Source organism: Manihot esculenta, chromosome 2 (assembly GCF_001659605.2).
Source record: "Manihot esculenta cultivar AM560-2 chromosome 2, M.esculenta_v8, whole genome shotgun sequence".
Classification (NCBI taxonomy): domain Eukaryota; kingdom Viridiplantae; phylum Streptophyta; class Magnoliopsida; order Malpighiales; family Euphorbiaceae; genus Manihot; species Manihot esculenta.
In genome coordinates, this window is record NC_035162.2 from 2,455,919 (window position 1) to 2,483,508 (window position 27,590).

Here is a 27,590-nt window from a genome sequence, read left to right on the forward strand (position 1 = left end):
AACACCTCGGTTCCTCGGGTCCGATCCTACACAGGTGGACTCCAGTGAGGTGTCAAACACACCCTAAACAACTCATAAACAACTCCCCAAAAACCTCTTAAAGCATCAAGGAAACATGCATACAGAACACTCATGAAAAGGCTGGACAGGGCACTTTCGGCGGCACTTTCGGCGGCCGAAGGTCCTTTCCAGAGACGAAAGTCATGCATGTTCGGGGGCGCCTTCGGCGGCCGAACCCTTTCTCCAGAGACGAAAGTCATGCACTTTCGGCGGCCGAACATCACCTTCGACGGCCGAAAGTCTGCTTCAGCTCCGAAACATAACTTTCGGGGGCAAGGTTTGGCGGCCAATCCATGCATCCATAGGCATGTTCGGCGGCCGAACCTGAGTTCTTCCAGAACTCAGCCCTTGTGCATACAAGCCTCCCAAACCCCCAAAACAAGCATCCAACCTTTTAAAACATGCACAAACTTCTCAAAACCATGCATAAACCCTTAGTCATGCATAAAGGAGCTTAACAACTAGATTTAAACTCCAAAAACAACATCCAAAGCATGCATAGATAGCTTATGACCCACATAGGCCAAAACCATCAAAACAACCCATAATCTCACCTGCTCTTTCCCAATCATGCATACACTCTCCCACATGTATAACTAACTTAAACTTTCAACATAACATCACAATAACATGCATTGGGCATAAAACCCACATAAACCCTACATGCATATCTACCCATACTCAACCATCAAAACATCATTAAACTTTCTAAAACTTCATTAAAAGCAGTAGGGAAGCAAGGATCTACACTTACCTCTTGAAGATCGAGGGGTGGTGTGATCCCTAACTCGGAGGTGTGGAGGATCCAAGTTCCAAAAGCCTTCAAGCTCCAAAACTTCTATTTGGGTTTCAAATCTTCAAAACAAGGGTAGATCTCATGAAAACTTGAAGGGTGGGTAGAGAAAAACATGAAAACGACCAAAGGAGGACCTAAACTCACCTGAGCTCGAGAATGGGGAGAAAACTCGCTCATTTTCGATCTGAGGGCTCTTTATAGGTGGCCTGTTGAACCACCTTCGGCAGCCTAACGTGCCCCCTAAACTCATGCATGTTCGGCGGCCGAACTTGAGGTTCGGCGGCCGAACCTTGGTTCATTCAAATAAGGCTTTCGGAGGCCAAAGGCACTCCCGAAACCTTTCCATGTTCGGCGGCCGAACTTCACTTTCGGCGGCCGAACCTGGCAAATGCCTCCTTAGTCTTTTCCTTTCGAAACTCAAATCATTTTTCATTTAAAACCATGAAATCAGTAAAAACATTTTAGAAAACACCTTTTACCCTACAAGAAGACTCTGGCATCAGCAAAATCCCAGATTCCAACGGAGATTCCGCCGGGAGGTAGGGATTCCGATGCCGGAATCTAGCCGGGTATTACAATACCAACAAATATATATAATTTTATTTTTTTGGTAAAGAAAAAAATGGAACGGGATATAGACAATTAAAAATTTTATAAGATTTACATAAACAATAGTGGTTGTTCAAATCCTTTGCTTAAATCCATTCTTCAAAGAAATCAGGAGCACATCTAAGCACAAAGGACTTGAAAAACGTAGAGGAGGAAGATCATCCATTCACTGATGGAAAAGAAAACAAGGTAAGCAAGCTCTCATTGCTTAATGCCTCAAACAATAAACAAAATTTGATCCCAAATGAGGAGATGATCTTCAGACAACACCAAAAAACCACAAACAAAGATGCAACGTTGTATTTGAAATGATGAATGAGTTAGCAAGCTTGAACAACAAAAATCCAATCTCTCATCTACACTGTTTGAAAATGATGATGAGAGACCTAAAATATTCTCCATATTAATTCACATGAATTCAAGATATATAAATACAAATTTAAAAAAATATATGAAAATCACATTTACATATTTTGAATCATTTTAAATTTTTTATTAATTAATAGTAAACACCTAATAATTTAAAAATAATAGTTATCAAAATATATAAAAAATTTAATAAAAAATTATAATATTTAAATATAAATAATATTTTATTTGCTCTTTTTGCTGCTTTGTCACCAAGTAAACGAAGTCGGTTAAGCTAATTAATCACCGCTACAAAAAAGCACTACACTTGTTAAATAAAAGGCGAGGAAAGGAGATCGCAAACCTGTGTGCTTGGAGGTGTTAAGGACCAAAGCCCAAGCATTACTTGGATTAGAGTGCAATACTCTAGGTTTAGCCCATGGCCCAGCATTGGGTGGATTTGAGGGTCAAGAGTCAGAGAAGTGGGAGCAAAAGCGTCATGAATTCATGGACCATGACTTGATAGCAACCAAAATTGCTGGTCCACATAAATTTTGCCCATTTGAAGCCTGGTGACATTTCAATTTCAATAACCCTTTTCAGACTGAAGCTCTGTTTCAAATTATTCATCCTACAAGAAAAAAAAATTATTATAGATCATACATAATTTTAATATTTTTAAATGAAACAAATAATTAAAAAAATGATTTTTTTAAATAAAAAAATAATACAAGTAAATTAAATTAAATTTTTGTGATTTTTTTAGTTTCAAGTAGATGATAGAAAGAGGGTGGAGAAGAAGAGAAAATATACATGAGGATAAAGCTTCCATCACGTGGGGGAGTCCACAAGCTGTACAATTGTGGAGAACAAATAGTAAGGCGAAAGCCACTCAAAGGTGCTGTTCTAGTCAACTATTTGAGGTGGTATATCTTGTAACGGAATGACTTAAACTTATTTAAATAATTTTTAAATTAATTTTTTTTATTTGCTTTATATATTCAAGTGCAATCGAACTAAAAGCATAATACTCCAGATACCACCGTATAGTTATTGAGTAAGTTTAATTTATTATATTTTCAATTTTTATTTCAACCTCAATTTAATAAAAAAAAAACTGAGTTTTTTTAAGATCGTTGATAATATATATTTTTAATTTAAATGGAAGGAGTCCCCCTCGAGTTCCACTATCGTAAAAAAAAAAAAAAAAATCTTTTCGAAGAATCATTGTATATACACAAATTGAAATATTTAAAATAAATGATCAAAGTGGTCAAGCCCCACATCAGCATCAAATGCAAAATGTCTAATCAGAAAAATGGGTGTACTGCTTTTCCTTTAAACAGCAAAAGAATGGATTTGGGGATTGTATCTATCTCTATCAGCTTCTCATACTACTGATTAGATTATCTAACAACTCAAAGTGATGTATTTTCATGCATGCCTTTTTAAAAAAAAACGATTGCTAAATTTAATTAGTATTTAAAATTAATACTAAAGCTTAAATAAATAAATGTATTTTTTAGAAAAAAGCATAACAAGTCTTTAGCTTTCTCATTAGACGCAAGCTGACAATTATGAAATTAATTAATTAGAAGACCGAATAAGAGAGGGAATAGCATCATTTAGCGATAAGACAAATTAGATAATTTAATATTCGATAATCTAATAATATTACCCCAAATTATTAATAAAAAGTCAATATAGATATTTTTTTTTTGGTAAATTAGAGCTATTAGTATTTGATTATTAATTGAAGTACTTTTTATTTGGTTATTATTCGGGGAAAATAGAGAAGAATGGCAAGCACCATTATCAATAAAAAGAAATGCCACCATCATCGGGGTTTCCATCATCAGACCAACAGCATAGGTGGTCCCCCTTCAACACCTCTGCCTGAAAAGACTAGTTAAAAACTCCATGGTGCACCCTCTGACACAAAACCAGCTCATAAAAACTCCATATGATAAATCGAGTTAATTTATCATGGGTCAGCATGCTCACATGCACCCGCAAGTATCGACCGTTAGATCCTTAGAAAGCACTGATCCAACGGTTACAATATATGCTTCCATGTGAGTAGTTGGTTTTGCTTTGGAGAGCCCCTACGCTTCAAACAAGGAGGCGCCACGTGACAGTGTGTAATGGCATGATTTAATTGGTTAAGCACTTCCATTCACAGTACGGACATAACTGACGTGTCTTGAAACCTTGTACGGCAAATAGTTATTCCGGTTTCACTATTTACCAAAACTTTGTTTTAAAGTGTCCGACGGGTGCTCAGATTTTTCATACAACCTGTGGGGAGTAGTTGGTTTTGGAAACTGTCTGGGTGGAACTGGCAACCGACAGGAATGTTCGCTGTCTTGGCCTTCACATGGGGCGTTGCCTCTCGAGTGGATACCGGAAAAGGGAGTTGTCAGTTTACAAGGGCAGGTGTCAAGAGGAGGAGGGATGGGCATAAAAAATATGGTGCATCCTGATGTGGCTTTGTTTGGGTGGAGTAGTAATGGGAATCACATGATATTGGCATTTGCCCACCACCCGTTTAAGTCATATTCCCTGTTTTCTTTTTTTGGGAGGGGTGTGTTTTTTTCCTCAATTTACCAAAAGGAGAAAGAGATTGGGTTCTTGATTTTCTTTATTATTTCTCTATTCAATTTATTTATATGCTCCTCAACTAGGGTTGTAGCTACTGAGCTAGGGTAATCTTTAATCTAAATATTTTTCTGCTCGTCTTCTTCTCATTAATCTTTCTAGGGTTCCTGCGTGATCTTTCATTTCTCTTTCTGGGTAACCAAGCTTTCAGCACTCTTCACTTGCGATTTTCTGGTTTTTTTTTTTTCCCAATTCATTTCTCTCTTACATCACTCTTGCACATAAAGGTTTCAGTTTTGTTGTCAGGCATTTCCTAATTTGTCCCAAATTTGGTTATCCCCTTTCTATTTTTGGAAACTTTATTTCTGATATTAGGTCTCTATTAGTCAGTTTCATATTCCTAGAAACACAAAATCTACCATTTTGGTTTCTGGGTATTTCCTTCTTGAGCTATTTCAAGAGTATTTTCGTTCCTTTTTTGCTTAGATCTTCTTTTCTCCTGCAGGTGTAAGCAAAAATGGTGAGAGGAAAGACTCAGATGAAGAGAATAGAAAACGCAACCAGTAGGCAAGTGACCTTCTCAAAGAGAAGAAATGGGCTTCTTAAGAAGGCATTTGAGCTTTCAGTTCTCTGCGATGCTGAAGTTGCACTTATCATTTTCTCTCCCAGAGGAAAGCTCTATGAGTTCTCCAGCTGCAGGTACAGTTCTATCTTTTTTTTCTTACGGATACTTATTCAAATATTTGGCAAATCTTTCTTTCCTAATAATTTTCCTGTAATAAACGAATATCTTACTGCCTCAAATCGACCATCTGGGCCTATTCAAAAGAAAGGATTGATCTTGACCTTTAAATCCATATATGCAAGGTCCCCCTTTAACTAGATAACAAATAGCTAGGCGATGGTACTAAGAGAGTACGAGCTTTCAGGCTTTTACCAGTTAAAATTAAAGAGTTCTGATCTCTCTTTTGCATTTATTTGATTTTTCTCCTTTAAGGTACCATATCTAACATACAAATTTTGTGCCGTTTGGTTTTCATGTTGATTTGTCAGAATCATGCTGATATTTTGCGTATTATTTCAGTTTTCATGTCTATCCATTTTTATTGGGTCCCTAAATGTCGGTCAATGCTCAGAAAGAAAAAAAAAAAGAAAAGAAAAGAGAGAATGCTATTCCATTAGGGTTCTTTTGGTAGATCTATTGATTTACTTCACAGAAAGTATATAAACACTAGAGCACTTCTGCAATCCTATGTACTAACCTGTTTACCCTAACAGGAACACGATAACAATAAACATATGTTATTGTCGAAGCTTAGCTGTTCATAATAGAACTGATTAGACTGAGAATAGATTTAAATCTTGTTTAACTAAAACCAAATAAAGAAAACAGAAAAAAAAGGGAACCTGGAATCTAGCTGATCATGTTTCGGGGATATTCAGAGATAGAGATATGTTTATATATATTACAATATTGCTTCGGAAAAGGAACGTACTGGTTTCTCCAAGGTGACCACTGTGTATCTATTGGTAAGAGAGTTTTCTTGTTCTTGATGTTAATATGAAGTTTATATAGTTGCTTGATTTTTGACCACACGATTAACTGAATCAGATTAGAATATCTTACAACTATATATCAACTGAAATAACACTTACTCCCAAGAACTCGGGACAGGCTACACGCATTTCTTTAATTTCTCCAAAGTATATCGTTGAACTTTGATTAAAATATTGGCTGATGACTCATAAAGCTGTTGTTGTTTGCTTTCGATTTCTAATCACAGATCTTGTTTCCGTTGCAGTTTACTAAACATAAGATAAAAAAACTAATGAAACCTTTTTAATTTAACCATAGTTAATGTAGGCTAAGTCTTGAATCCAGATATTGTTAGGATGTTAATACCTTATTTGCAATGATGGTTTAGAACTAATCAGAGCAGTTTCAGAGTTGTCATGGGAATGTCATTGGAAGAAAAACCTTGAACCTTGGTCGAGAGATACATCTCAGTTATATCTTTCTTCTAATAAGCTATTAAATCAACTTTATTAATACTAGGAAGCGTCACGAAAAACTTAACATGAAACATACACAGTAAAACCTGATCAGATCAAAGATCTTCCTTTGATTCTTAAGCTAAGATGTATCAAGTTAAGTGAAGAAAACATCTAATGATATCTCGCAAAACAACACAGAAATTTATTAATCTCTCAATTTTACATTATTTTTGATGTCTTGTTAATTCTTGGAAGAAAATACTGATAACAAAAGACAGATCTAAGGGGTCAGTAGCTACTGCCTCTCTAAAATTTAAACTTTTAATTAAGTGTAGGTTGAATAGAAAATGTCCTTAATAAACTTTTGCATTTGACCCATACAAAAAAATGTTCTTTTAACCAAAGCTTAAAATGTTTATTGGCTCAATTAACAAAAAAAAAATTGTAATATACCTGTATTTTAAAATTTAAAAGTTTATTTTTTTTTATTCTTTTTAAGAGATTGAAACCTTTGCATTAAGTAAGAGTAAAATAATGGATGATAACATCCGCAACAAACTTCCAATAGCTATAAGGGGAATAATGAATGGAAGTTCTAGCAAGTTCACGAGTAACACCGTTCAGAGACCGACGAATTCATCGAAACTTAACATTTAGTTGGGATTCAAGATTATTTATACAATTTTTTGTGATCAAACTAAACTCAAAAATACCTAAAAGATTAGAATATAAAGATAATTTATAAAAATAGAATCACAGTCAAATAAATGGTCCTTCATGCATGGAGTAACACTTTTCGTAAATCAATTGCTTTTAAAATTTCCTTTTAATTACTAGTCCATTAGGTCTAATGCAGCGTTCACTACATAAATTCATCTTGTATTTGAATAATTTTTTGTGATTGCATTTCATAGCTAAAGATTTCTCAATACATAAATACTTGATACGTTGCGCTTCATGCATGATACTCTCCTATTAGCCTAGCAATACGCTTTAATACTGTGACTTCACAAATACTTAAGACCAAACATCAAGAAACAGATTTAAGATTGTTGGAAATGCTTATTTGATGTTAATTAAGCTCAATGACCAAGGGGATGTTTGCTTTTTTTTCTTGGAGAGTTGGATAATAAGAAAACATGGTTGAGAAAATAAATATATGAATTTATCTTCGTATATGGGAAGTGTATATGCAAAAGGAACTCTTTTTAATAACAAAAGTGATAGTTATACCTTTAATAAAAACATAAAATTAAAAAAAATATATTTATTAGCCGGCTAATCATATAGAAAATTATACAGAGTCTAAATGCTTTTGCACAATAGGTTTCTCTTTATTCACATTTCTTCATGGAAACATAGGTGGCCAAAGAGAGCCTTGTATAGCTTTCCCCATCCAGTTAACTACAAGCTTTTTGAGAAATATTTCCAACTAGGCTGCCCTCGGAAGGAGGCATCATTATTCACCAATTGAATTCATACCTTGTGTTGTGTCATCACAATTATTATTCTATCCTTCTCGTTTAGTCTCTCATCAGCTTAAATTTAGAGGATATTTGATTTAATTTATTATTATTTAATTTTTAAGAATATTTAATTAAAATATTTATAAGTAGAGAAGTCGGACATATTTAATAATAAATAGCTAATAAGTAAAGCCTATTGAATAAAAGGGGAATTAAAGTTTTAAAATTAAGTAAAGATAATATAATTATTCGATTATTCACGCTAGTTTATAAATTTAGTAGTTATATTTGAATCTCTAACCTTTTTTAACTTTTTTTTAGTCTATAAATTAAAATTTTAAAGTAAAAAAGTTATAAATAAATAAATCGTATAAATTAATTTGATCAGATTGTAAATTAAAATAAATATTTTTTTTCTTAATTAAGCACGGAGTGATATATATATAAAGGATAAGAATAGTTTGTTATTCTTAGAAAAAAAAACCAATAGTTTGTTATAGGAATTTAAAACTTTACTTATAATCTCTTGTTGATTAAGTTGTTATATACCTGAGCTATCAAGCTATTGCACTCATTGTATATATTGGCACATTGCCTGTTATGGAATGTAGAATAGAAATATTCAAATCTTACATAGGATCAAAGCTAAAATTGCTTCCTGTACCTCTGTCGTTTCTATTTCTTCTTCATCTTCTTCAATTCTTATCACTTCCTCCCATCACACTTTTTCCATTAAGCTAACAAGCAAGAATTTTATATCTTGCTTGAAACCTCGCCTAAACTCCCAAAATCTCACCAGCATTGGTGATTCCAAAAACCATTCCTAATACCAACAAGAACCATGAATTTATTTCTGACATGAATTTCATGTGTTATTTCAAAAAGAATTGATCGTATATGAGAATTTATCTCACATCAATAATAATTTGAAAATTGTAATCGTATAGAATAAATAGTAAAAAACTATTAAATAATTTAGATTAATTATTTAGAAAAAATAAGTCTAACATTTAGTTAGGCAAGTTCAACCGTCAAATTGTACTTTATTGATCGCTTTTCTTTCAATGTGAAGAGGTCTTTCCCTATATTATTCGCATGTAATCTTCTTATGAAGTTGGACTGCCTTAGCTAATACCTTTGGCTCTCTCACAAATAGGCAACTTCAGTTCAATATTGAGCTGCAAGAACTCAAGAATAATAATAGCGTGCCAAGTCTCTTACTGATGAGCTTGGCTGATGAGTTGATCCTACCTTGACCCCGGAGTTCAATGCTATTATTTAACCCTTAACCTTAGGCCTGAACCAGCGTCTTTCAATAAACTCCGTAGCAATCTTACTTCCCATGAGATACTTCTCAAAAGCCACCATATTTTACCTGGGGCTAATTTCATTCAACCACATTCTGGTCCTTCCTTTTCTTGGCAGCCTCGGTGAAATCGTGGCCTATGTCAAATCTGCAACCACTAAATCGGTGCCGTAGCTATTATGATTTTCTGTATTAGCATATTAAACTTTGTCATTTATTTCATGTGACTAACATCTATACCATATTACTTTTTGTTTGATTTAATTTTGTTTAGTTCTTAGCTAATATATCAAATAATAAGCGATGTACATCCTAATACTGAAATATATATACCATCAATATTAAGATTAATTAATTAAGATTTAGCTAATTAATTTTTAAAAACTAAATGCAATTATATAAAAAATATTAGTATTACTTTTTTTGCAGTTTAAATAATAATTTGAATCTGATCACATTTTTAATTAAATATTTGAACTAGTATTTTAGATTTCATTTCAATTTTTTGTTGTTGATTGAAATATTCGAGAGCTGAATTTTCTGGTATGATTTCAATTTAGCGGTAGATAATTTTTGCTTCTATAACTTCCTTTATATATATATATATATATAAATTCTTTACTCATAATAAAGGATTATACAAGTGATCAACATGCATCAAAATAATATGAATTATTGAAAAGGTTAAGCATGATTGATGTGATTACGATATGACCATGATAATTATTGAAAAGGTTAAGCATGCACTGAAAAAAACATATCCTAAATAAATAAATAAATGTATAGGCAAATAGTTACTTGACTTAAAAATGAGAAAAACTATATTTTAAAATAATTATCTTTGCACTAATTAACTCTATTTTTGTCATATTAGTACGTTAATCACTTAATAATAACTCTTGATAGGACTTGTGTCTAAAGTTGGTGGCAGATAATAGCTCTTGATGAGGCATTTCATATTTATTTGTGGAACATATGAAAGCTTTTATTGCTGATCGGAATTGGCATGTACTCACAGAATTAGCTTAATCTAGATGTTTAATAGTTAAAAATTTAGGTATTAAATAGTAATCAAGTAAAGATAAGAGTGCGTAAATAAAAATTATTAAAAATATTTGGAATAATTTTTCAACTATATAATTAAAATGAGATGGGATTTGTATATTTTATGGTGAAACTTATATATAAAGAAATATTAAAATTTATATATATAAAATTTACATAATAATTCATGTGGATATTAATTACTTAGAATTCTATGTAAAATTACCTGTGCATGGTTCATATGTTATGTATGCTTTTATTATTATTATTATTTTCTGTTAAATTATACTCACATGCATTGTTGTCTTTCTTTGGAGATGCTTCAGTATTAATAAGACCATAGAGCGGTATCAGAAGAAAGCCAAGGATCTGGGAATCAGTATCAAGGCAATTCAAGAAAACATGCAGGTCAGTCCAACATTTACATATCCATATCGTTGCTTGATCCTTAACATGTTATAATATTTTTTTATCTATTTATTTAAATTTTAAGTTGAATAGTTTTGTTGTCATGGTATTAGATATTCAAAGGTAAAATAAGTTTACCCTTGTTCATGCTTCAAGTTAAATAAGCATTCACGTGCAAATGTGACCAATAATTTCTTGTAAGATTATACACATGATCAGCTTTTATGCCTCAGTAGTCGAAATGAACAGCCGGGTTAGAACGATTTGATCATGCCTAAACCAAGAAGAAAAGGCTGGGTTGAGTGTGTTATCCTCGAGAAACTGTGATGGTGGTGGTGTAGAAGCGGCAGAGAAGTGGCATTGTTTGAGTTTGCCATAGTAAGTAATTTGTTGACGTGAGTTTTATTAGTAAGTTGGGCAGCAGTTGGTGAAGAAATTGTAAAGTTTTTGATAGATGAAAGAGCAGCAGAAACGTTTGTAGCCAAGGCTTGAGTGGTGTCCGTGTTACTTTTCTTTCAGTTTCAGCTGGCTGTTATGCCAAGAAAAACTCTCACACCATGATAAATCCAAGAACTAGAACTCGTTTAATCAAGTTTGTGTAGGTTTATATCAATATTCTGTGTGATTTAATTACTCTCTTTATATTTATTTATATGAAAATTAATGACGAGCTAAGATATTACTTTCTTTCCCATGATAAAAAGAAATGACTGGCATGAAAATGTTAATTGATTTTGCATGCAGAATATGATGAAGGAAGATCCGTTGAGCTTGGCAAAGAAGATCGAGCTTCTTGAAGTTTCTAAAAGGTTCAACCCTTTAACTTGACAGTATCCTGAATGAAGTTCCTTCTTCTCATATTCTCTAACTTCTAATAAGCGTTGGAGTTTGCATATCCGTTCGCAGAAGACTCCTAGGTGATGGATTGGAACCATGTTGCATTGATGAGCTACAGCAGTTGGAGAATCAGCTGGAGCGAAGCTTAACCAGAATTAGGACAAGAAAGGTACTTTATATATATACATCATCGTCATGTTCAAATACATTAATTTTCTGGAGATAGAACAACGCCTCTCTTTTGGGTTTTCTCTGCATTAACTCACTGTAGCACACTTTTACTTTGCCTGCACACAGAATCAGCTGTTCAGGGAGCACATTGAGAAGCTAAAGGAAGAGGTAAATTGTAACTGTTCTGGTCCGAACTCACCAAATAATTTTTATATCCTAATGTGTACTTCGTGCAAAATAATTAAATCAAATTATTTAGTCATTTTTTACTAAGATATTAGTTTTCTTATATTTAGATAATGTGGGAAGCTACATAAATTTTTTGCTGCATGAGATTTCTAATTAGTTCTTAATCTCTCCAAACATTTGTTGATTGTTATTGCATTTTATTTTGAGACAAAATCAGGAGAAAGACCTGATGGAAGAAAATACAAGGTTGCGGTTCAAGGTATATATAAATTTCTCCTTTCCTTCTTTTTCCTAATTCTAATTTTACTGTTATTAGTTCAAAAATTAACCCATAAAAACCTAATCTTGCTTAAGCAAATAATGAAATGAAAATGATTAAATCTGGGTTTAATTAATTTAATGGGTTTCATTCTCCATGGTTGATATGATAGTGTGGGTTGCAACCAATGGACTTATCAACAACACCAGAAAGGCAACAAACAGCAGACAGAGACAGAGAAAGCGTGGAGGTGGAGACAGCACTATTTATAGGTCTACCGGAGACGAGAAATACCCAAAAAGCATAGAAAAGTTTCACCAAAATACAAAACTCTCTCTCTTTGTTTGCATATCTAACTGAAATTAATAATTTTTCCAAGATTTATAATATGTAACTAATCTAAAATGAGCTGGGCTGATAACCAAAACAACTTGTGTGTGTTGTGTGTATATCAATTTTAGGGTATGATTGTGTTATCATATGTAGCCTTATTCTCAAGCCCAGCATGGTGCTTTTGATATTGGAACTTTCTGCTCCTATTGCTTGGGAGTTTTCTCTCACTCTCACTCTATATATATCAATGAAAATTGTAAAACTTATATTTATATATCTGAATACAGCAATAAATTACTAAATTTTTAAAAAACGCAGCAAATTTATGTGTGGAAATCGAATGGAAACTTGTGAAGGAAAGAGAAAAATCAATATACATCAGGCCCATAGTTATTTAAAAAGTTTGGGGCCCCTCTCCTTTTTCTTTAAAAAAAAAAAAACGTAACCTGTTTCATACTATTGAAATTTTTAAATAAGATTTTCTTCAACAAGAAAAAAAAAAGTCTGTGAACATTTGTTAGGTGTATTCTGATTATTTCATTTATTTAACTTTAATTAATTAAAATTTGAAAAATTCATAGTCCTGTGAATTTGCAGTGAATGGATATATGAACCACAGCTTCTCTTTCATGTTTCTTTTTGCCAATTGCAAAGATATGCGTCGAAGGCAACGTTCATTTCTATTTTAGCAAGAGTGCACTTTTTTAAATGTGATTATCCCATAACTTATAAAATATTATATTTGTTATAATCAAAACAGTCTTAATCATATTTTAAGTTAATAAAAAAATAATTTTGATAAAAATCGAACAAACCATACATGATCCGATATGATTAGGAAATAAGTATAAAACATCAGAAAAAAAGTCGATTTTTTTTTTCTATCTTTAAAATTTTAAATATGAGTGTTATCTATCTAATTGATGTAATGTAAATAAAAAAAATAAGCTAATCGATATCATATTTATTAGCCGGTTGCTTACTTTTAATAAGACGCTTAACACTCTTACCATCATCAGACGTCTCCATTTATAAGTCAGACAAGACAATAAAAATATATATCCCTTAATTAATCATACTTTGATATCACTTAATTTTTCTTAAAATTCTCTTAATGTGATTCTATTTCAAATTTTAACCTATTCGAATCAATAATCATATTTATTTACTTTTAATTACCCATTTAAATTCATTATTTTTCCATGAGATCGGATTGAATCTGCCGAATTTTATATCATCACTGTCCATCCATTTAACAATCCAAACCATAAAGCTGACAAATCAAAAAAATATAAATAAAACTAAAAGATTGAATTAAATCTTTAAATCATAAAATGTACTTTTAGAAATTATCAGTAGGTGCAAACCATGAAAAACCTGAAATTGAAGGAAATTTAAATGTATTATTTATTTAATTTCATATTATAATTAAAACGTGTCTATGTTATCAAATATGCTCTTTGGTCAAAAAGGTCAGTTATCATGCAAAAACGAGATGCCTAAAATGTGCTAATTGTCGGTGCAAACACTCAAAACGTAGAAAAAACTTCGACAAGAAAAAAATTGTATTTATAATTCACCTTGGCTTATTTTTGTCTTTTGAAAATACTTTTTAACAAAAATTACTATTTAATTATTATAATATAAAAAAATTACTAATTAATTTTTTTATTAATTTCAACAGTTAATTATTATAAAAAAATTTAAATATTTTTAATATAGAGTAATTAATTAATAAATTTTTTAAAAATCTAAAAAATCAACTTATTTTATGAATTACTAATTTAATTAATAATTTAATCTCTCTGAACTTTTTAAATTTGATAAAAACCTATTTAAATGATTTATAATCATTTTAAATCAAATAATCATGGTGTCTCAACAATTATATCTGATTTATCTAATTTCATATATTCTAATTAATTAATTTTTTTATTATTTTTAACCATTAAAAATTAATTAAAATATATTAAAAATTATTATTTAATTAAAATATATGAAAAATCTATTATTTAATTTTTAAAAATATTATTATTATTTTAATATATTTTTTAAAATAAAAAATTAAGTAATAAATTTTTTCATAATATAAAAATTAAATAATATATATATATTTTTTTTATAACCGGTAATAAGGTGGGTTTAGTACGTAATTTTAGTTTTTTTTTTACTAAAATATTATAATCTAATTGATTTGGTTATATCACTCAGCAGTATGATTAAGGGGGTGATTCCAAAGCATTGAATAATTTCCCGAATGTGAGCTCTGGACAGATGTAATTGCAAACTTTCGTTACGTGTCCAATTGTCCATTCCCTAAAATCGTGGATTAATTCAACAAGGCAGCTGCTTGAAGCAACAGCTAACCCCCATAAAAAACTTCCGGAAAGCTACTGTTCCCCGCACATATCCAAACTTCTCACTTGGACTGTAGCTTGCAAGTCAAATAACACTCCTGCTTCTTCATCCCTTAATCTTGTAAGTCTCCAATTCCAAGTCTGAGCGCACAAGCGAAGCAAAGTGACACAGAAGAATAAAGGGGAGAATAAAGCAAAGGAGAAAGAAATAAAATATTCCCCCCCACTGTTTTCAACTTTCAATCCTCCACAATTGGACTTGAGCATACTTGAGTTCCATTTCTGGATGCCCGATTAAGTTGGGAGATACAACGTCTAGCTACGTCTCTTACACAGAGAGAGGTAGACTGGGAGAGAGTCAGAGATGAGTGCCTTGTCTATTGTTCCTCTGCTCCCTTCAAAGCGAAGGCCCTCTGTGTTTGAGCAGAACATCCCTCTCCCCCCCTCCACAAGAAAACCCAAGAAGAGAATTGGTCCTGTGAGTTTTTATTAACCTCTTCTCAAAACTTTGAAAAAAATTATGGTTTAAGATTTGATTTGATCTGTGGTCTTGACTAATCAGGTGGCAAGGTTATTTGGGCCATCGATTTTTGAGGCATCAAAGCTGAAGGTGTTGTTTGTAGGGGTTGATGAGAAGAAGCATCCAGCGAAGCTGCCGAGGACTTATACACTAACACATAGTGATATTACCGCTAGGCTTACTTTAGCCATCTCACAGACAATAAATAATTCTCAGGTAATCCTTCATCTGCTATGCCCAGATGTTAATCATGCCTTTTCATTCTGATTAACTGGTTATTTAATTTTATTAAAGCAGGAACTTCTAAATAATAGCTGAATATATACAGGCGGAGAAAACAGAGGACTCTATATTATATCCAGTCTTAAAATAAACAAACAAGAAGTCGAACTTGGAATTTTTAATTGGAGATTTTGTTATTATGATTTAATCTTTTTGGTTAAGGAGAAATAGGAAGTGGAAGACAGAAGGCATATCGTGTGGGTTATAGTCAGATGCGTAAATCAGAATCAGAGGTGCAATTAAACAGGAATATAAAATTGTTGCTTGATGTCTTGATCAGAATTCATGAGCAAAAGCAAAGAGAATTTGAGTGAGGATTTGGTTGCAGTTGCAGGGATGGTCTAACAAATTGTACAGAGATGAAGTGGTAGCAGAGTGGAAGAAAGTGAAGGGGAAGATGTCTCTCCATGTTCATTGTCACATCAGTGGAGGCCATTTTTTATTAGATTTATTTGCAAGGCTCAGATATTTCATCTTCTGCAAAGAACTCCCTGTGGTAAATCTACAAGTAACCTATCATCATTAACAATGGGATTCTGTTTTTTGTTTATTTTCCTTGTAATTTTTGTTATGAAATAGGTGTTGAAGGCCTTTGTACATGGAGATGGGAATTTGTTGAACAACTATCCGGAATTACAGGAAGCTTTGGTTTGGGCTTATTTCCATTCAAACATTCCAGAATACAACAAGGTAGAGTGTTGGGGTCCATTAAAGAATGCTGCAGCACCTTCTTCTGGGATCTGTGGGCCCCAAGAAAACAACCAGAAGACAACCTCTGCAAGTAATTGGGACTTGCCCGAGCCATGTAAAGAGGAATGTGAGTGTTGTTTCCCACCAATGAGCGTGATCCCATGGTCAGAAAAACCCCACATAGCCACTGAAACTAATGAAGGGACCCAACAGAGCTTTCAACAAGCAGCTCAAGAACCCTAAACGGTTTGTCCGTTTCTTTTATGTCTGATTGTGTAGCTCATGTATATATGTAGGGAACTGAAAATGGTATTCCGACCGGAAAAAAAAACTGAAATGGTATTCCGACTGAAAAAAAAACTGAAAATGGTATCCCTCCCTTGGTGTTGAATTAAATGAGGGGTGTATTAAACTTGGTTTTTCTTTTGTATTTTGTAGACTGAACCTCAAGAATTAGTAAATAGTTTGTGTGGTAATGTGATGTTAGATCATTCTTTTTCTACTCGTAATAATATGCAAGTGATTTAATGAGTAAATTTAACACAAGTACAGGTGAAAAGTTTTGTTTGATTAAGAGAACTCGATCAATGCATATTTAAAAAAAAGGTAAAGATTTCAAAGCACTGAGCTATTTGAGGGCTAGAGCCCTCAAGCCCCATAGCTCCCCTCCCTGCTATTTTGTTTTTTGAAAGATAAGAAATCGCATTAAAAAAAAAAGGTTGCAAGATGCAGAAAAAGGCTGTATAAAGCCAATAGACCAATACAAGAATGAGTCTCCCTAGTTAGTATTTACCATGCCTTGGGCGGGTCAGCTGACGCGTGTCAACCAGAACCGGTAGAAAGGTGCTATGGCATCTAATTTTTGTATTATTATTTTAAAGTTATATTTAAAATATAAATATTTGTGTGGTATGTAAAAAAGAATTTAATTAAAAGGAAAATTATAACTAATACTATTTATTATTTCATATTAATATAATTAAAAAATATTATTTATTAATAATTTTCAATTTCAACTTAGAATTTTTTATTATCCTTTATAAAATTATGAAACATAATTAGATATTCATTATTATTTTCAAGTGTGATCACATAAGCTGATCAAAATTAGGCATCTGAAACTGGCATTATCTAATAGCTATAGTACAACTCTTCTGATTCTTCTTTCTTTTGAGTAGCTTGATATCTCTCACATGCACGGCGCTACTATTTTTCCATTCCAGGTCGCTTATGGGTTATGGCTAAGATGGATTGGAAACATGGAAACGTCTTCTAAAAGGGAATTGGTAAAATAATCAAGCCTACTAAAAATACCATGATATTACAGATCTTTTACTCGTCACAGAACAATAATGCCGATACTGATTTTATTTACAGAACTGTTGAGACTTGCTGATCAAAATTTTAAACATCCTCTGTTGATATACAAATGCAAGGAGCATTTAGTAATAACACAAAGAAATCAGTAATTGCAGGAACCACTAGAAACATCATTGCATCCATCCACACGGTCAGCCCTTTCAGGTCCCTGCAAATTTCCTGGCTGATCAAGAGTTGGTTCAAGAAAACCAATCTGATGAGCCTCCATTCTGTCGAATTATCTTCCAGCTCAAGATACGTTTACGAATCCTTTCTTCCTCAGCTGAAACAGCCATAGATACTTTAAATGAAAAGCAGTCTCCATCAATCACCGGATTGTAGTTCTTCCTAGAGATGATGCTCCAATTTCGCTGTCAGTGTTCTGCAACAGTAGTTCATGATTCATACAAGAGTTGGTCATGAAAACAATATTCAAACTAAAATATTATTCTGGTTAAGGAATGTGATTTTCTAAGTTTATGTAACAAGAACCATGTCAAATTCTGACAATTCTGAAAGCTCAAGTTTTGTTGATAGCAAATAAAGTTATAGGAATCTTCTAATAACATTTATTGGCAGAAAACCACCGCGTTTTCCTTTAACAAATTTATTGTTGCACCCCTCCTATGAAAATAAATCAAAACTATGAATTTGGAGTATCAGAGGAAACATTACAAGAAAAGGGAATTGGTGAGAAATGTAAAATATATTAAAACCATATATTGGACTATCAAACATAGCGGCGGCTGAGGTGGATTGAATCAAATTCATAAAAAAGTCAAAAAAAAAAAGAAGAATTTACCTGAGATTTAGGGGAAGGGAACACGTTCCAAAACCGTAGAGTTTCATCCCCTGCGCCTGTGACAATGGTCTGAAACAAAATATAACTTAGGAAAGAATATGAACTAACGTAAAATGAATACTTCACATGCCTTGTCATTTATTAAGAAAAACAAGAACTACGGGTGGTTAATGGAAAATGAGCTACCTGTCCATCTGGTGAGAGGGCAAGATAAAGTACTCTGTATGTATGACCTGTGAGAGTTGCCAACTGGAAGAGCGGAATAAATCTTAAGAGTTCAGACAAAACTAACAAGAGAGAATTTTATATTATCATAAGGAAAAAAAGTGAAAAAAAAAAAATCAACAGATTTACGACCTTTGACATGGTGGGGTATCTCCATACTATTATCTGGTTTTGAGAATACCCATGTGTGCTGACAAGTTCATTGACATTCCTAGACCACACAAGATTGCACACCTGCCACGGTTAAAAGGTAACAATCAGCATATCTAAGCATTTGAAGAAGTAGTGAGAGAAATGAGCTAACTTTGAACAGGTAATGTTCCATATTTGTGGCAGCTTCTTTTCCATATTAATTCATACAAAAGGTAAAACGTGCAAACTACAAAAGAACTACATAGAGAAAGAATCATACAACATTGCATCGTACAGGAATGAAACATAATTAGAAAACCTTGATCATGCACAAACATACAAAAATCTATTTTTCATCTCTCACAAAATGTGTTATGGGTAAATCTCAAGGAAATGCTTAATTTTATGGACACTGCAAAAAAGGAAAAGAAAAACCAAGAGTTACTAGGCAGGCGCTTGAAGATGTGTTGTGGTCCTTCAAAGAGATGGCTAGACCATAGCATGATTGCTCATCCCTGCTTTATCTACTTTTCTATACTTCTCTTCTTCTATTGGAGTTGGACAGACAAAAATTTATCATACTTGGAAGGTTAAGCTAGTTGTCGGTTCTTTGAGTTTCCAGTTACTTGAAACCTTAGACATTTGTCTCAAGCAAATGTTGCAATTGCATCTCTTGGCACACAAAAGTATAGAAAATAAATATGGCAACACATTTAATGTTACTGTTTCTCTAGCCATGCCTGTTTTAAATCTAAAGGGCATAGAAAATATAAAATAAGCACAAGTACTTCACCTGACTGCCAGTGTCCATGCAGCTGAGATGTGAATTAGTGGTTGTATTCCAGAACCTTACACACCGATCAGCAGTCCCACCCCCAGATGCAAGAAGTCCATGAAGATGGGGTGACCAAGCAATTGCTTTTACAGCTGCGGTATGCTCACAGTATTTTAGCACTGGTTGAGTTGAATGTTGATTCCAAACAAAAAGCTGCATATGGATGACAAAAGTTTAGTTTTCAATAAAGGAAAAAATGGACACCTTTCAACAATAAAAACAATTGAGGAAAATTAATACTTTAGCAGTCTAAACAATGAGCAAGCACTATATACGAGAAAGGTGCCATTACTTACTCTATTATCATTCCCACCAGATGCCAACTCACGATTATCATAAGACCACTTCAATCCACAGACCTAAATGACATGCAGTTTTTAATAGGTCAATAAGGATAATCAAATTAAATGCACAGAATGACAGGTACTAGATAAAGTTGCTAACAAAAAATTAATAACCATAATTTGATGACAGGTACTAGATAAAGTTGCTAACAAAAAATTAATAACCATAATTTGTATGATGAAATCAACAGAGAAGCATGCATAAGCAGAAAAAATAATGTAAGTGAAGTCCAAAATAATAACCAAACAAGTAAAATCAATTGGTCTATAAGTTTTGGGATGAAAATGTTAAAAGTCCAACCTCTGACTTGGGCCCAGAGAGTTTGCTAACGAAGTCTTCCTGAGCTCGTATATCTCGTTGAAGAATACTCTTATCCCGGCTACCAGAAGACAACACAGATGAACTCCAGGCCAAGGCCCCAACCCGTAAATGATGGCCCTCCATGGTTCTTACTCTTCTACAGCGAGATGCATCCCAAATCTATAAAAAGATGATTATAGACATTAGAGGCATAATGATAAGTAGTGGAATAACGATAGCTCATAGAAATATGCAAAAATCCAATAAGAAAGCTGATGTGAGTGTTTTGCGCAACTGTGGTATCAAGTGTAAACATCTTATCATCCTTTGATACTGCAAAGTCATAAAGAAGACAACCAAAGTAACATAAGAAACTCTTGATTGTCAGTTGTTTCACCTTAATGCCATAGCTTGATACTTGCTTGATATAATCAATACCCAAATTCATGTTAGATATTATTGCTAATCTATTTTACAAGAACATTCAATATACATAAAAAGAGAACACTCACCTGGACTTTCCCATTGCTAGTTCCAACAGCTAGATGTGTCCCGCGCTGTGCCCATCCCACTGAACACACACTATCGTCAATCCCCAAATCACACAATTTTGTCACCTATTTGAGTAAAATTTCAAAAACCCATTATCTAGAAAAGCACCAGAATAACTCAATCAGCAGCAAACTTCAAAACTCAGTACTGACCTTGCTGCTACAAGCATTCCACAAATACACACAATTCCCCAAACCCACTGCTAGTACATTATGTGACGACCAGTCCACCAAATTCAAATAAAAATCATCTTGCAATGCGGGTGCGTCCAACACCTAATTAATCAAAAAATTAAAAAAAGAAATTCAATAACGATATATCCAGCACAAAATTTTCCAAAGAAATTACAAAGCCCCACTTTCAATGCAAAACTTAAAATTTACCTTGTAAGGTGACCTTGGGACCTTCCTCGGAGTCTTAACCGGGCTGTGGCTACTTCCAGGTCTGTCTTCATCATGTCCAAAAGGAGAAAGCGAGTGCATCGACTGTCTCGTTTCCGTCTTGAACCGGAAAATATTGCGACCTGGCGAGTCCCTTTTATCCGGCGTGTGCGGCCCGAAAAGAGCAGAGCGGAGCAGTGCCGCATAGGCACTGGAGCTGTCCTCCTTTCCTCCTTCAGATGCCGGAGGATTTGTCGGCAACGGAGGCGAAGAGGAAGAGATGTTGAATAGGGCAAAATTGGAATTGGATCTGCTGGGAATAAACCTATCGGAATAAATCGTCCTTGACGGCGATTTATAGTGGTTGGAGTTGATCAAGCGGCTCACGTGGTCAGATGGAGTTACGGTGTCGAGATTCAAAGAGGGGCGTTGCATGATGGCAGGAACATTCAGCTGGGACGAAGGAACTGGTTGGACTGTCAATGGTGAAATCGTGGAATCATCCATAGGAAATTATGACAATGTACAACACAGAAACCCTACAGAGAGAAAAACAAAGGGGTCAGGTTGAAGAAGATGGGTGGGATTGGGTTTGGGTGCTGGCGGGTGTACGGTAGAAATATGTAAGACCGTTTGGTATCAGGCTGTTAAATTTCCCGGGAAATAATTGGCAACATGGGATCTGCTTGATTTTTTGCGCGAAAGTGAGAGTGTTAACTGTGGGTAAGTATACATAAGGGATACTACGTAGAAAATCTGCAGCGTTCCTTATTAAGCTCCTTTTACTCTTCTGTTCCATCTCGGATGAGGAAAAGGTCTTTTCTTAGACCTGTCCGTACTGGATCTTGGTTTCTTCTCTCTCTCCAATAATATTAATAAAGTAAGAATAAATTATTTTCTCTTTTAAACAATTATATATAACTTTAATAATTATACATGATTCATTTGGAGTTAAGTTTTTAATAATTCTGAAATTAAAATAAAAAAGTTCACAATAATTCAAACTGTAAATTGCATGTACTTTTCAGGCTTCAAATTTTTATTCTGTAAAAAAACATTCATATATAATTTACTTTGAAAAAAAAATCTCATTGCTTGAAATATGGTAAACAAGCTCCAGTTGAATTTTTTTTTAATGATTTAGTGATAATTAATTCAAATTTAAATAGAAACAAATTAATCTTAACTCACAAAATATAATCAACTACATAGGCTTTCAACCCACGTTTGTTTTTCCTTTTTTCAGTTTTAAATGGCAAATGTACATCATTTTCACACCTTGCAAGCTTAAAATGATTTGTCTTTTTCATTTCACTCCGGTTGAGATTTGAACTTCTACTTCACATATTCAGAAAATGCTACTAAAACATGCTGGTTCTTTTTTTTTTTCTTTTTCTTATGGATTTAATGTCAATAGATATATTCTCCATTCGAAAATTATTCTGCGATATGAAACACTAATGATAGTTTAGTAGGGTAAATTATATAATACGTCTAGATATATCAATGGATGTAAACTTTTATTTAATTTTTTTTTTTGAATTATGAATAATAGAATCTAGAGTGAGAATATGCATGGCAATGTACCTAATAATTATAGCTACATGTCACTCTTGCCAGGGCTTGTCTTGTCTTCAATTTCTAGGAATATTGGGGGCCAATACAGCAGAAATTTGAAGCTTCTATCGTCAGTGGCCATCATTGCGTTCTGTGCTTTAACCTCCGGAAATCACTCTCTTAATGCACCACATTTGACTTAGCCATTGACAATAAAGCAACTTCTAGCCCCTTATTTTTCTCTCTGTTCCTTCCATGCGTGTTGCCCCATATCACCAGACTCCACCTTTACCAAATGCTGATCTTTGCTTGGATCGTTGCTTAATTTGGTTACAATAGATTGTATATCATTAATGAACCTGGAAATTCTAAATCTTAATTACACAGCATGAACCGTTCAAGTTTTAATCTGAAATTAAAATCATGAAGCAAAATTTAGAAAAAGGGAAGAAGGAATCAAAAGGAAAACAGAGGAAGTGAAACAGACTTGTCCTGTCACTGTCTTCCAAATAGAAACTACTGAAAACAAAACTTCTTGTTGATTCCATCCTTCTCAAATTCATACAGATTTGTTTCACTTTAAAACATTATTACAAAAAGAATAATGTTCATATTGAGAAATGAACAATTCAAGAAGGATGGTAAGGTGTATACTCATGTTCAGTTGCAGGTGTGGTCCGAGTAACAGTTGCTGTAGGTGCTCTCACATGGCCAACCATTGACACTTGCAGAGCTTCCTCTTCGTAGGCTCTTCTCTCCATCTCCTCCATTCTTGCTTTCTTCTTCACCTTAACAAAAAGCGCCACCAAAAGCAAACCTAACAGGAATCCACCCAAGGCTGCCCCAATCGTGCTTCCCACCACCACTTTCCACAGGCTGATCTTCTTTCTTGCTTGCCCTGCCGCTCCTGATGATGGTGGAGGCGATTCGATCACCAAACCATAATGTCCATGACTTGTGACTACACAAACATTATGCGATGCTGGGTTTTTCAGTGTCACCTTGCCACCATTTTCAAAACTAGCACATAGTGGCCTAACTCCTGATCCTGAAAGTGAAAGGTTCCCGATACTGGTTGTGTTGGTAAAGTCTACAGTGATTGGTTTCTCTCCAGCATGGATTCCAATCTCAAAAGGATTGCTAAAGTTCACATCACTACCACCATTGTAAGCTAAAAGGCCTAAGATAGGAGAGACGAGCTGATATCCTGACAAGTCAAAGCTGGCATAATATATAGAAGACCAGTTATGTCCTAAATTTTGTCTAGTTAACATCACTCTCTCCACACATGGCTCCATAATTACACCGATATCCAGATGGAATTCTTTTACCTGAGCGCCATATCTCCTCAGACTGCCGCACCGGAACGTGGCCGTATCCACTTTGATGTCGGAGAAGTTTGCAGGTAAATGTACAGTGTGTATTATACCTGTTCTGGCGTGTATGTCATAGGACTTGAATATGTAATCTCTAATGACAAGATCGAGAAGACGGGCGGATTTGATCCCTTGAGCTTCAGTTCTGAAGGATGCCCAGGAAAGTAGAATTATCAAGGAGAAAGAGAGGAGAGAGCCCATGTGAGAATGTGAGCTTGGTTTAGAAGGAGCTGGTCAGAACTTGCTAGAATGTGAGTTTGGTTTAAAAGGCAGCTTTTTGAGGACTAAAGAAGAAGAAGAAAGTACTCTTTTACGATTGGCCGTGGCACATTCGTTCCTCTAATCATCTAAAAGCTTTGACACCTTCTTTCCTTAAAGAACTTTTGTTTTTCTTGAGAGTTACATTGAAAAATGAGAAGTTTGTAAAACAAATTAAGCATTCAAAATTTGAATTTAATTTTGATAAAACGCCTCAACACACCAAAGACTTGAAGTATGTTGAATGCAATTATAGATCTCGAAGAAAATGATTGCTGAGAATAGAAAGTACTTTGACAATTAACAGTTTTGGAAGGTAAAGTTTGAAGATGCAAAAAGCGTGGTGGGAAGCCTGGAAGAAATCATTTGGGGCTAGGCTCTATGATGACCGTGAGGGAATAAAACCGGGATTGGCGCGCTTATGAGATGAAATGTGGGGGAATACTATTTTCTATGGCATTTCTAGATTAGACTTTTGTATCGTGATTCAAAAACAAAAATAAAAATTGAAATTTTTTCCGCACATCTAAATATATATACCTCTCACATCTGATATATTATTTTTAAAATTAAAAAAAATATTATTTAAAATATAATAAATTCTATATATTAATATAATATTTTAATTTTTAATTATTTGACCGTACAAATTAATTTATACATTCGAATATATATTTTTCATAAAAATTTGGTTGCTGGATCTGCCAAAAATTAAAATTAAATGTAATTCTAATCACTAAAAATTGTAAACTAAAATCACTAATCAAAACCAGGCTTCGGTGCAATTAATTGTGTTGATGACATGTATCCCACTTCAACAGCATTTGTGGGTCTCCCTTAAATTACTTTCTTGGGTCTTATTCGGCGGAATTCAATCTGATATTGAAGTAGAAAGGGGAAGCAAGTAAACGAGGGAAAAAACAAGTATCAAATATAGGTATAGCTTTAAGAAAGATGGGTCAAGTTATATGGTCATCTTCTGTCTCTCATTATAATAGTAGATGACATCCCATTTTCAGCAAATGATTAAGGATCACGTAATTGTACAAAGAAAAATTACCAAAAAAAAAAAAAAGAAGTGGCAAACAAGGACAATATAGGACTCCCCCCATACAAAAACAAACATAAAGGGAGAGTCGTGGCTAGTGAATGTGATCAATGGAAGTTCACATTTGACTTATAAGTCAAGCCTACGTTCCAGTTTGCAGGAGCAACATTCCAAGCATAGATAGTCTCCTTGGTTGTATAAGAAGTGATCTTGAAAGATAGAGCCTGTCCTCCAAGTGTAGCAAATGCCTGGTAAGAAGCTCCCCAGTTATGGCTCATGCTGATCCATCCTGTTTTGCTTCCCTTCACCCACATGTTGGCAATGTCACCACCTCCTCCTACGTTCATCACATACACCAACAACCAGTACCCATTTCCTTGGAATGAGAATCTAAGCCCATCTGTTCTTCTGCATGGCACCCTGCAAAAATATTCCGGCCACTTGATCAAATGAGAAAGTGATCCACTGAGAAAATTCGAATAATTCTTGTCTATACTCGATCCATAATACACCCAAAATATAAAATCCAAGAAAGTTGGCATACCTACGGTACATGACTGGAACAATGCCAGCCTTCCATTGGGCAATTTTCATGAAAGCAGGCTTGGACATGTCGAAGTGGACTCTAGGAGGATTGCACCATCCACCATTATTAGAATCCTCACTCCAATTTGGAGGGCAAAGATTAGTAGCAGCCACTGTGGCAAATACGCCTTTGTAACACCATGGGGATTGCGTACACATTATTTGGTAGCAGCTCCCACAAGCATAGCCATTGTTGAACAATGTTGTGCTCAATGCAACAGTGTCTGTTCCATATCCATTTTGAAACAAGTTCCCATACCCACAAGCCCCTCCTATATATCATCCATTACAAAACAAAAATAATGAGAATACAGTCTATCGAACTACAAAATCAATGATATAAATTCAAGAAAGTTTAATTTATACCCATAGTAGCCGAGGCAGTCTCATCACCATAAAAGGTGGCATGAGCAAGAGACCATTGGCTAGGCTGGAACACGGGAGTGTAGCCTGTAGCCGTGGATGTGCTGATGAATGCTGATGTTAATGCTATCAAGAAGAAGCTAATGCTCCGTGAATGGAAAACAGAACCCATGAGTTTTATTTTGGTGGCTTTTTGTGTATTGCTGATCTTCTTCTAGTGCCTTTGTTACAATGTGCTTCATTGACTTGTATTTGTTTCCCTTATATAATTTTCCAGTTTGATAAACGATGCCTTTCGTGAGAGCACGAAGATAGTGCCTCCCTCTTTCAAGTCAAATATGTGTTTTAAAAATGAATACAAAGGGTTTCTATCAGATTTATTTATAGTTGTTGACGTGCAGGCAGGTTTTGTGTCCTCTCTCTCCCTTTGCTGATTAATTAGAATGTACAATGAATGGAATTTCAGTTCATAATTGTCTAGTGATATTTTAAAAAAATTACCAAACAGACAGCATAAAATTAATGTGCCCGCCTATTTTTATTTAATATCAAATAAAAATAATTTTTTTAATAAATATTTATTTAATGAAAAATATTTTAAAAATATTTTTCATACTTTCTAATATTTGATGGCTTTTAAAAAATAAAAATTAATTAAAAAAATATTTTCTTAATTTAAAAAGAAATTAAGTTATTTTTAAAAAAAGAAAAAGAAAAAGTTATTATCTGTATTTTAATAATATCATTAAAATCTATATATAAATTTATTAATATACTTTATCTTAAATTAAAATTAAATAATAAAAATATTATTTTTTATATTTTTTCAAATATAAATTATTGTATGCGGGAAGTTTAGTTAGATTTGAAATTCAGTATCTCACTGTATTAAAAAAAATCAGTATTTGTTCAATTATATATCTTATGGGAGCATTTTTGCTGGGCCAGTAACTCTATAGATCCGTTGCCCACTGATGGGATATCTTAGTGGACCCGCAAACAAAAGCCTTTTTCCAAGAAAAAGAAAATGAAAAAACAAGTAGAGGCAGCGAGTCCTCGAGGGCTGCAGGAGAAGAGCGAGCAGAAGCCATGAGGAATGGCGGCAGCAGCAGCCTCCCAGCATAGCCACCAACCACAACCACCAGCACCGCATAACAGATCCCTCCCTCCTCCGAGCAGGGCTCACCCTTCCACTCATCGTTCCA

The 27,590-nt window shown here is 33.9% G+C and overlaps 5 protein-coding genes across 6 annotated transcripts; 2 read left to right on the top strand and 3 right to left on the bottom strand.

The window, feature by feature from the left end:
- Window positions 1-4,350: 4,350 nt before the first annotated feature.
- On the top strand, window positions 4,351-12,691 carry LOC110603646 (agamous-like MADS-box protein AGL19). Its single transcript, XM_043953934.1, has 8 exons — window positions 4,351-4,518; window positions 4,917-5,110; window positions 10,549-10,630; window positions 11,375-11,439; window positions 11,537-11,636; window positions 11,765-11,806; window positions 12,045-12,086; window positions 12,259-12,691. The coding sequence occupies exons 2-8, from the start codon at window positions 4,929-4,931 to the stop codon at window positions 12,391-12,393; spliced, it is 648 nt and encodes a 215-aa protein (XP_043809869.1). The 5' UTR covers window positions 4,351-4,518; window positions 4,917-4,928; the 3' UTR covers window positions 12,394-12,691.
- Window positions 12,692-14,806: 2,115 nt separating this feature from the next.
- LOC110603639 (protein STAY-GREEN homolog, chloroplastic) lies at window positions 14,807-16,770 on the top strand. Of its 2 annotated transcripts, XR_002486164.2 has the most exons (5): window positions 14,807-15,254; window positions 15,339-15,512; window positions 15,907-16,074; window positions 16,158-16,577; window positions 16,638-16,770. XR_002486164.2 is itself a non-coding variant. In XM_021741446.2 (4 exons), exons 1-4 carry the CDS (start codon window positions 15,141-15,143, stop codon window positions 16,509-16,511), a joined length of 810 nt encoding a protein of 269 aa, XP_021597138.1. In that variant the 5' UTR covers window positions 14,807-15,140; the 3' UTR covers window positions 16,512-16,770. The 2 variants fall into 2 exon arrangements, 1 of the variants encoding a protein (XP_021597138.1); XM_021741446.2 differs by having other exon boundaries at window positions 16,158-16,770.
- An 842-nt stretch (window positions 16,771-17,612) lies between these two features.
- LOC110610095 (protein FIZZY-RELATED 2) lies at window positions 17,613-21,911 on the bottom strand. Its single transcript, XM_043953933.1, has 10 exons — window positions 21,202-21,911; window positions 20,971-21,093; window positions 20,779-20,883; window positions 20,267-20,446; window positions 19,918-19,980; window positions 19,580-19,774; window positions 18,787-18,888; window positions 18,616-18,678; window positions 18,430-18,498; window positions 17,613-18,009 (listed from the first exon to the last, which is right to left on the bottom strand). Exons 1-10 carry the CDS (start codon window positions 21,703-21,705, stop codon window positions 17,956-17,958), a joined length of 1,458 nt encoding a protein of 485 aa, XP_043809868.1. The 5' UTR covers window positions 21,706-21,911; the 3' UTR covers window positions 17,613-17,955.
- A 1,365-nt stretch (window positions 21,912-23,276) lies between these two features.
- On the bottom strand, window positions 23,277-24,656 carry LOC110610104. Its single transcript, XM_021749973.2, has one exon. It carries the CDS (start codon window positions 24,330-24,332, stop codon window positions 23,385-23,387), a length of 948 nt encoding a protein of 315 aa, XP_021605665.2. The 5' UTR covers window positions 24,333-24,656; the 3' UTR covers window positions 23,277-23,384.
- Window positions 24,657-25,308: 652 nt separating this feature from the next.
- On the bottom strand, window positions 25,309-26,926 carry LOC110603176 (expansin-A7). Its single transcript, XM_021740877.2, has 3 exons — window positions 26,389-26,926; window positions 25,982-26,294; window positions 25,309-25,857 (listed from the first exon to the last, which is right to left on the bottom strand). The coding sequence occupies exons 1-3, from the start codon at window positions 26,555-26,557 to the stop codon at window positions 25,545-25,547; spliced, it is 795 nt and encodes a 264-aa protein (XP_021596569.1). The 5' UTR covers window positions 26,558-26,926; the 3' UTR covers window positions 25,309-25,544.
- Window positions 26,927-27,590: the final 664 nt, after the last annotated feature.

Excerpts from the sequence above, each read along its gene's own strand:
- LOC110610104 (XM_021749973.2), bottom strand. The coding sequence starts at position 24,332 with ATGGGCTCTCTCCTCTCTTTCTCCTTGATAATTCTACTTTCCTGGGCA.
- LOC110603176 (XM_021740877.2), bottom strand. The coding sequence starts at position 26,557 with ATGGGTTCTGTTTTCCATTCACGGAGCATTAGCTTCTTCTTGATAGCA. Across the intron at positions 26,295-26,388 it reads GACTGCCTCGGCTACTATGG|GAGGGGCTTGTGGGTATGGG; the intron begins GTATAAATTAAA and ends GATGATATATAG. Across the intron at positions 25,858-25,981 it reads GTTCCAGTCATGTACCGTAG|GGTGCCATGCAGAAGAACAG; the intron begins GTATGCCAACTT and ends ATATTTTTGCAG.
- LOC110610095 (XM_043953933.1), bottom strand. The coding sequence starts at position 21,705 with ATGGATGATTCCACGATTTCACCATTGACAGTCCAACCAGTTCCTTCG. Across the intron at positions 21,094-21,201 it reads TCCCAAGGTCACCTTACAAG|GTGTTGGACGCACCCGCATT; the intron begins GTAAATTTTAAG and ends TTGATTAATTAG. Across the intron at positions 19,775-19,917 it reads CTGGTGGGAATGATAATAGA|CTTTTTGTTTGGAATCAACA; the intron begins GTAAGTAATGGC and ends ATCCATATGCAG.
- LOC110603639 (XM_021741446.2), top strand. The coding sequence starts at position 15,141 with ATGAGTGCCTTGTCTATTGTTCCTCTGCTCCCTTCAAAGCGAAGGCCC. Across the intron at positions 15,255-15,338 it reads CCAAGAAGAGAATTGGTCCT|GTGGCAAGGTTATTTGGGCC; the intron begins GTGAGTTTTTAT and ends TTGACTAATCAG. Across the intron at positions 16,075-16,157 it reads TCTGCAAAGAACTCCCTGTG|GTGTTGAAGGCCTTTGTACA; the intron begins GTAAATCTACAA and ends GTTATGAAATAG.
- LOC110603646 (XM_043953934.1), top strand. The coding sequence starts at position 4,929 with ATGGTGAGAGGAAAGACTCAGATGAAGAGAATAGAAAACGCAACCAGT. Across the intron at positions 11,807-12,044 it reads TTGAGAAGCTAAAGGAAGAG|GAGAAAGACCTGATGGAAGA; the intron begins GTAAATTGTAAC and ends AGACAAAATCAG. Across the intron at positions 12,087-12,258 it reads ATACAAGGTTGCGGTTCAAG|TGTGGGTTGCAACCAATGGA; the intron begins GTATATATAAAT and ends TTGATATGATAG.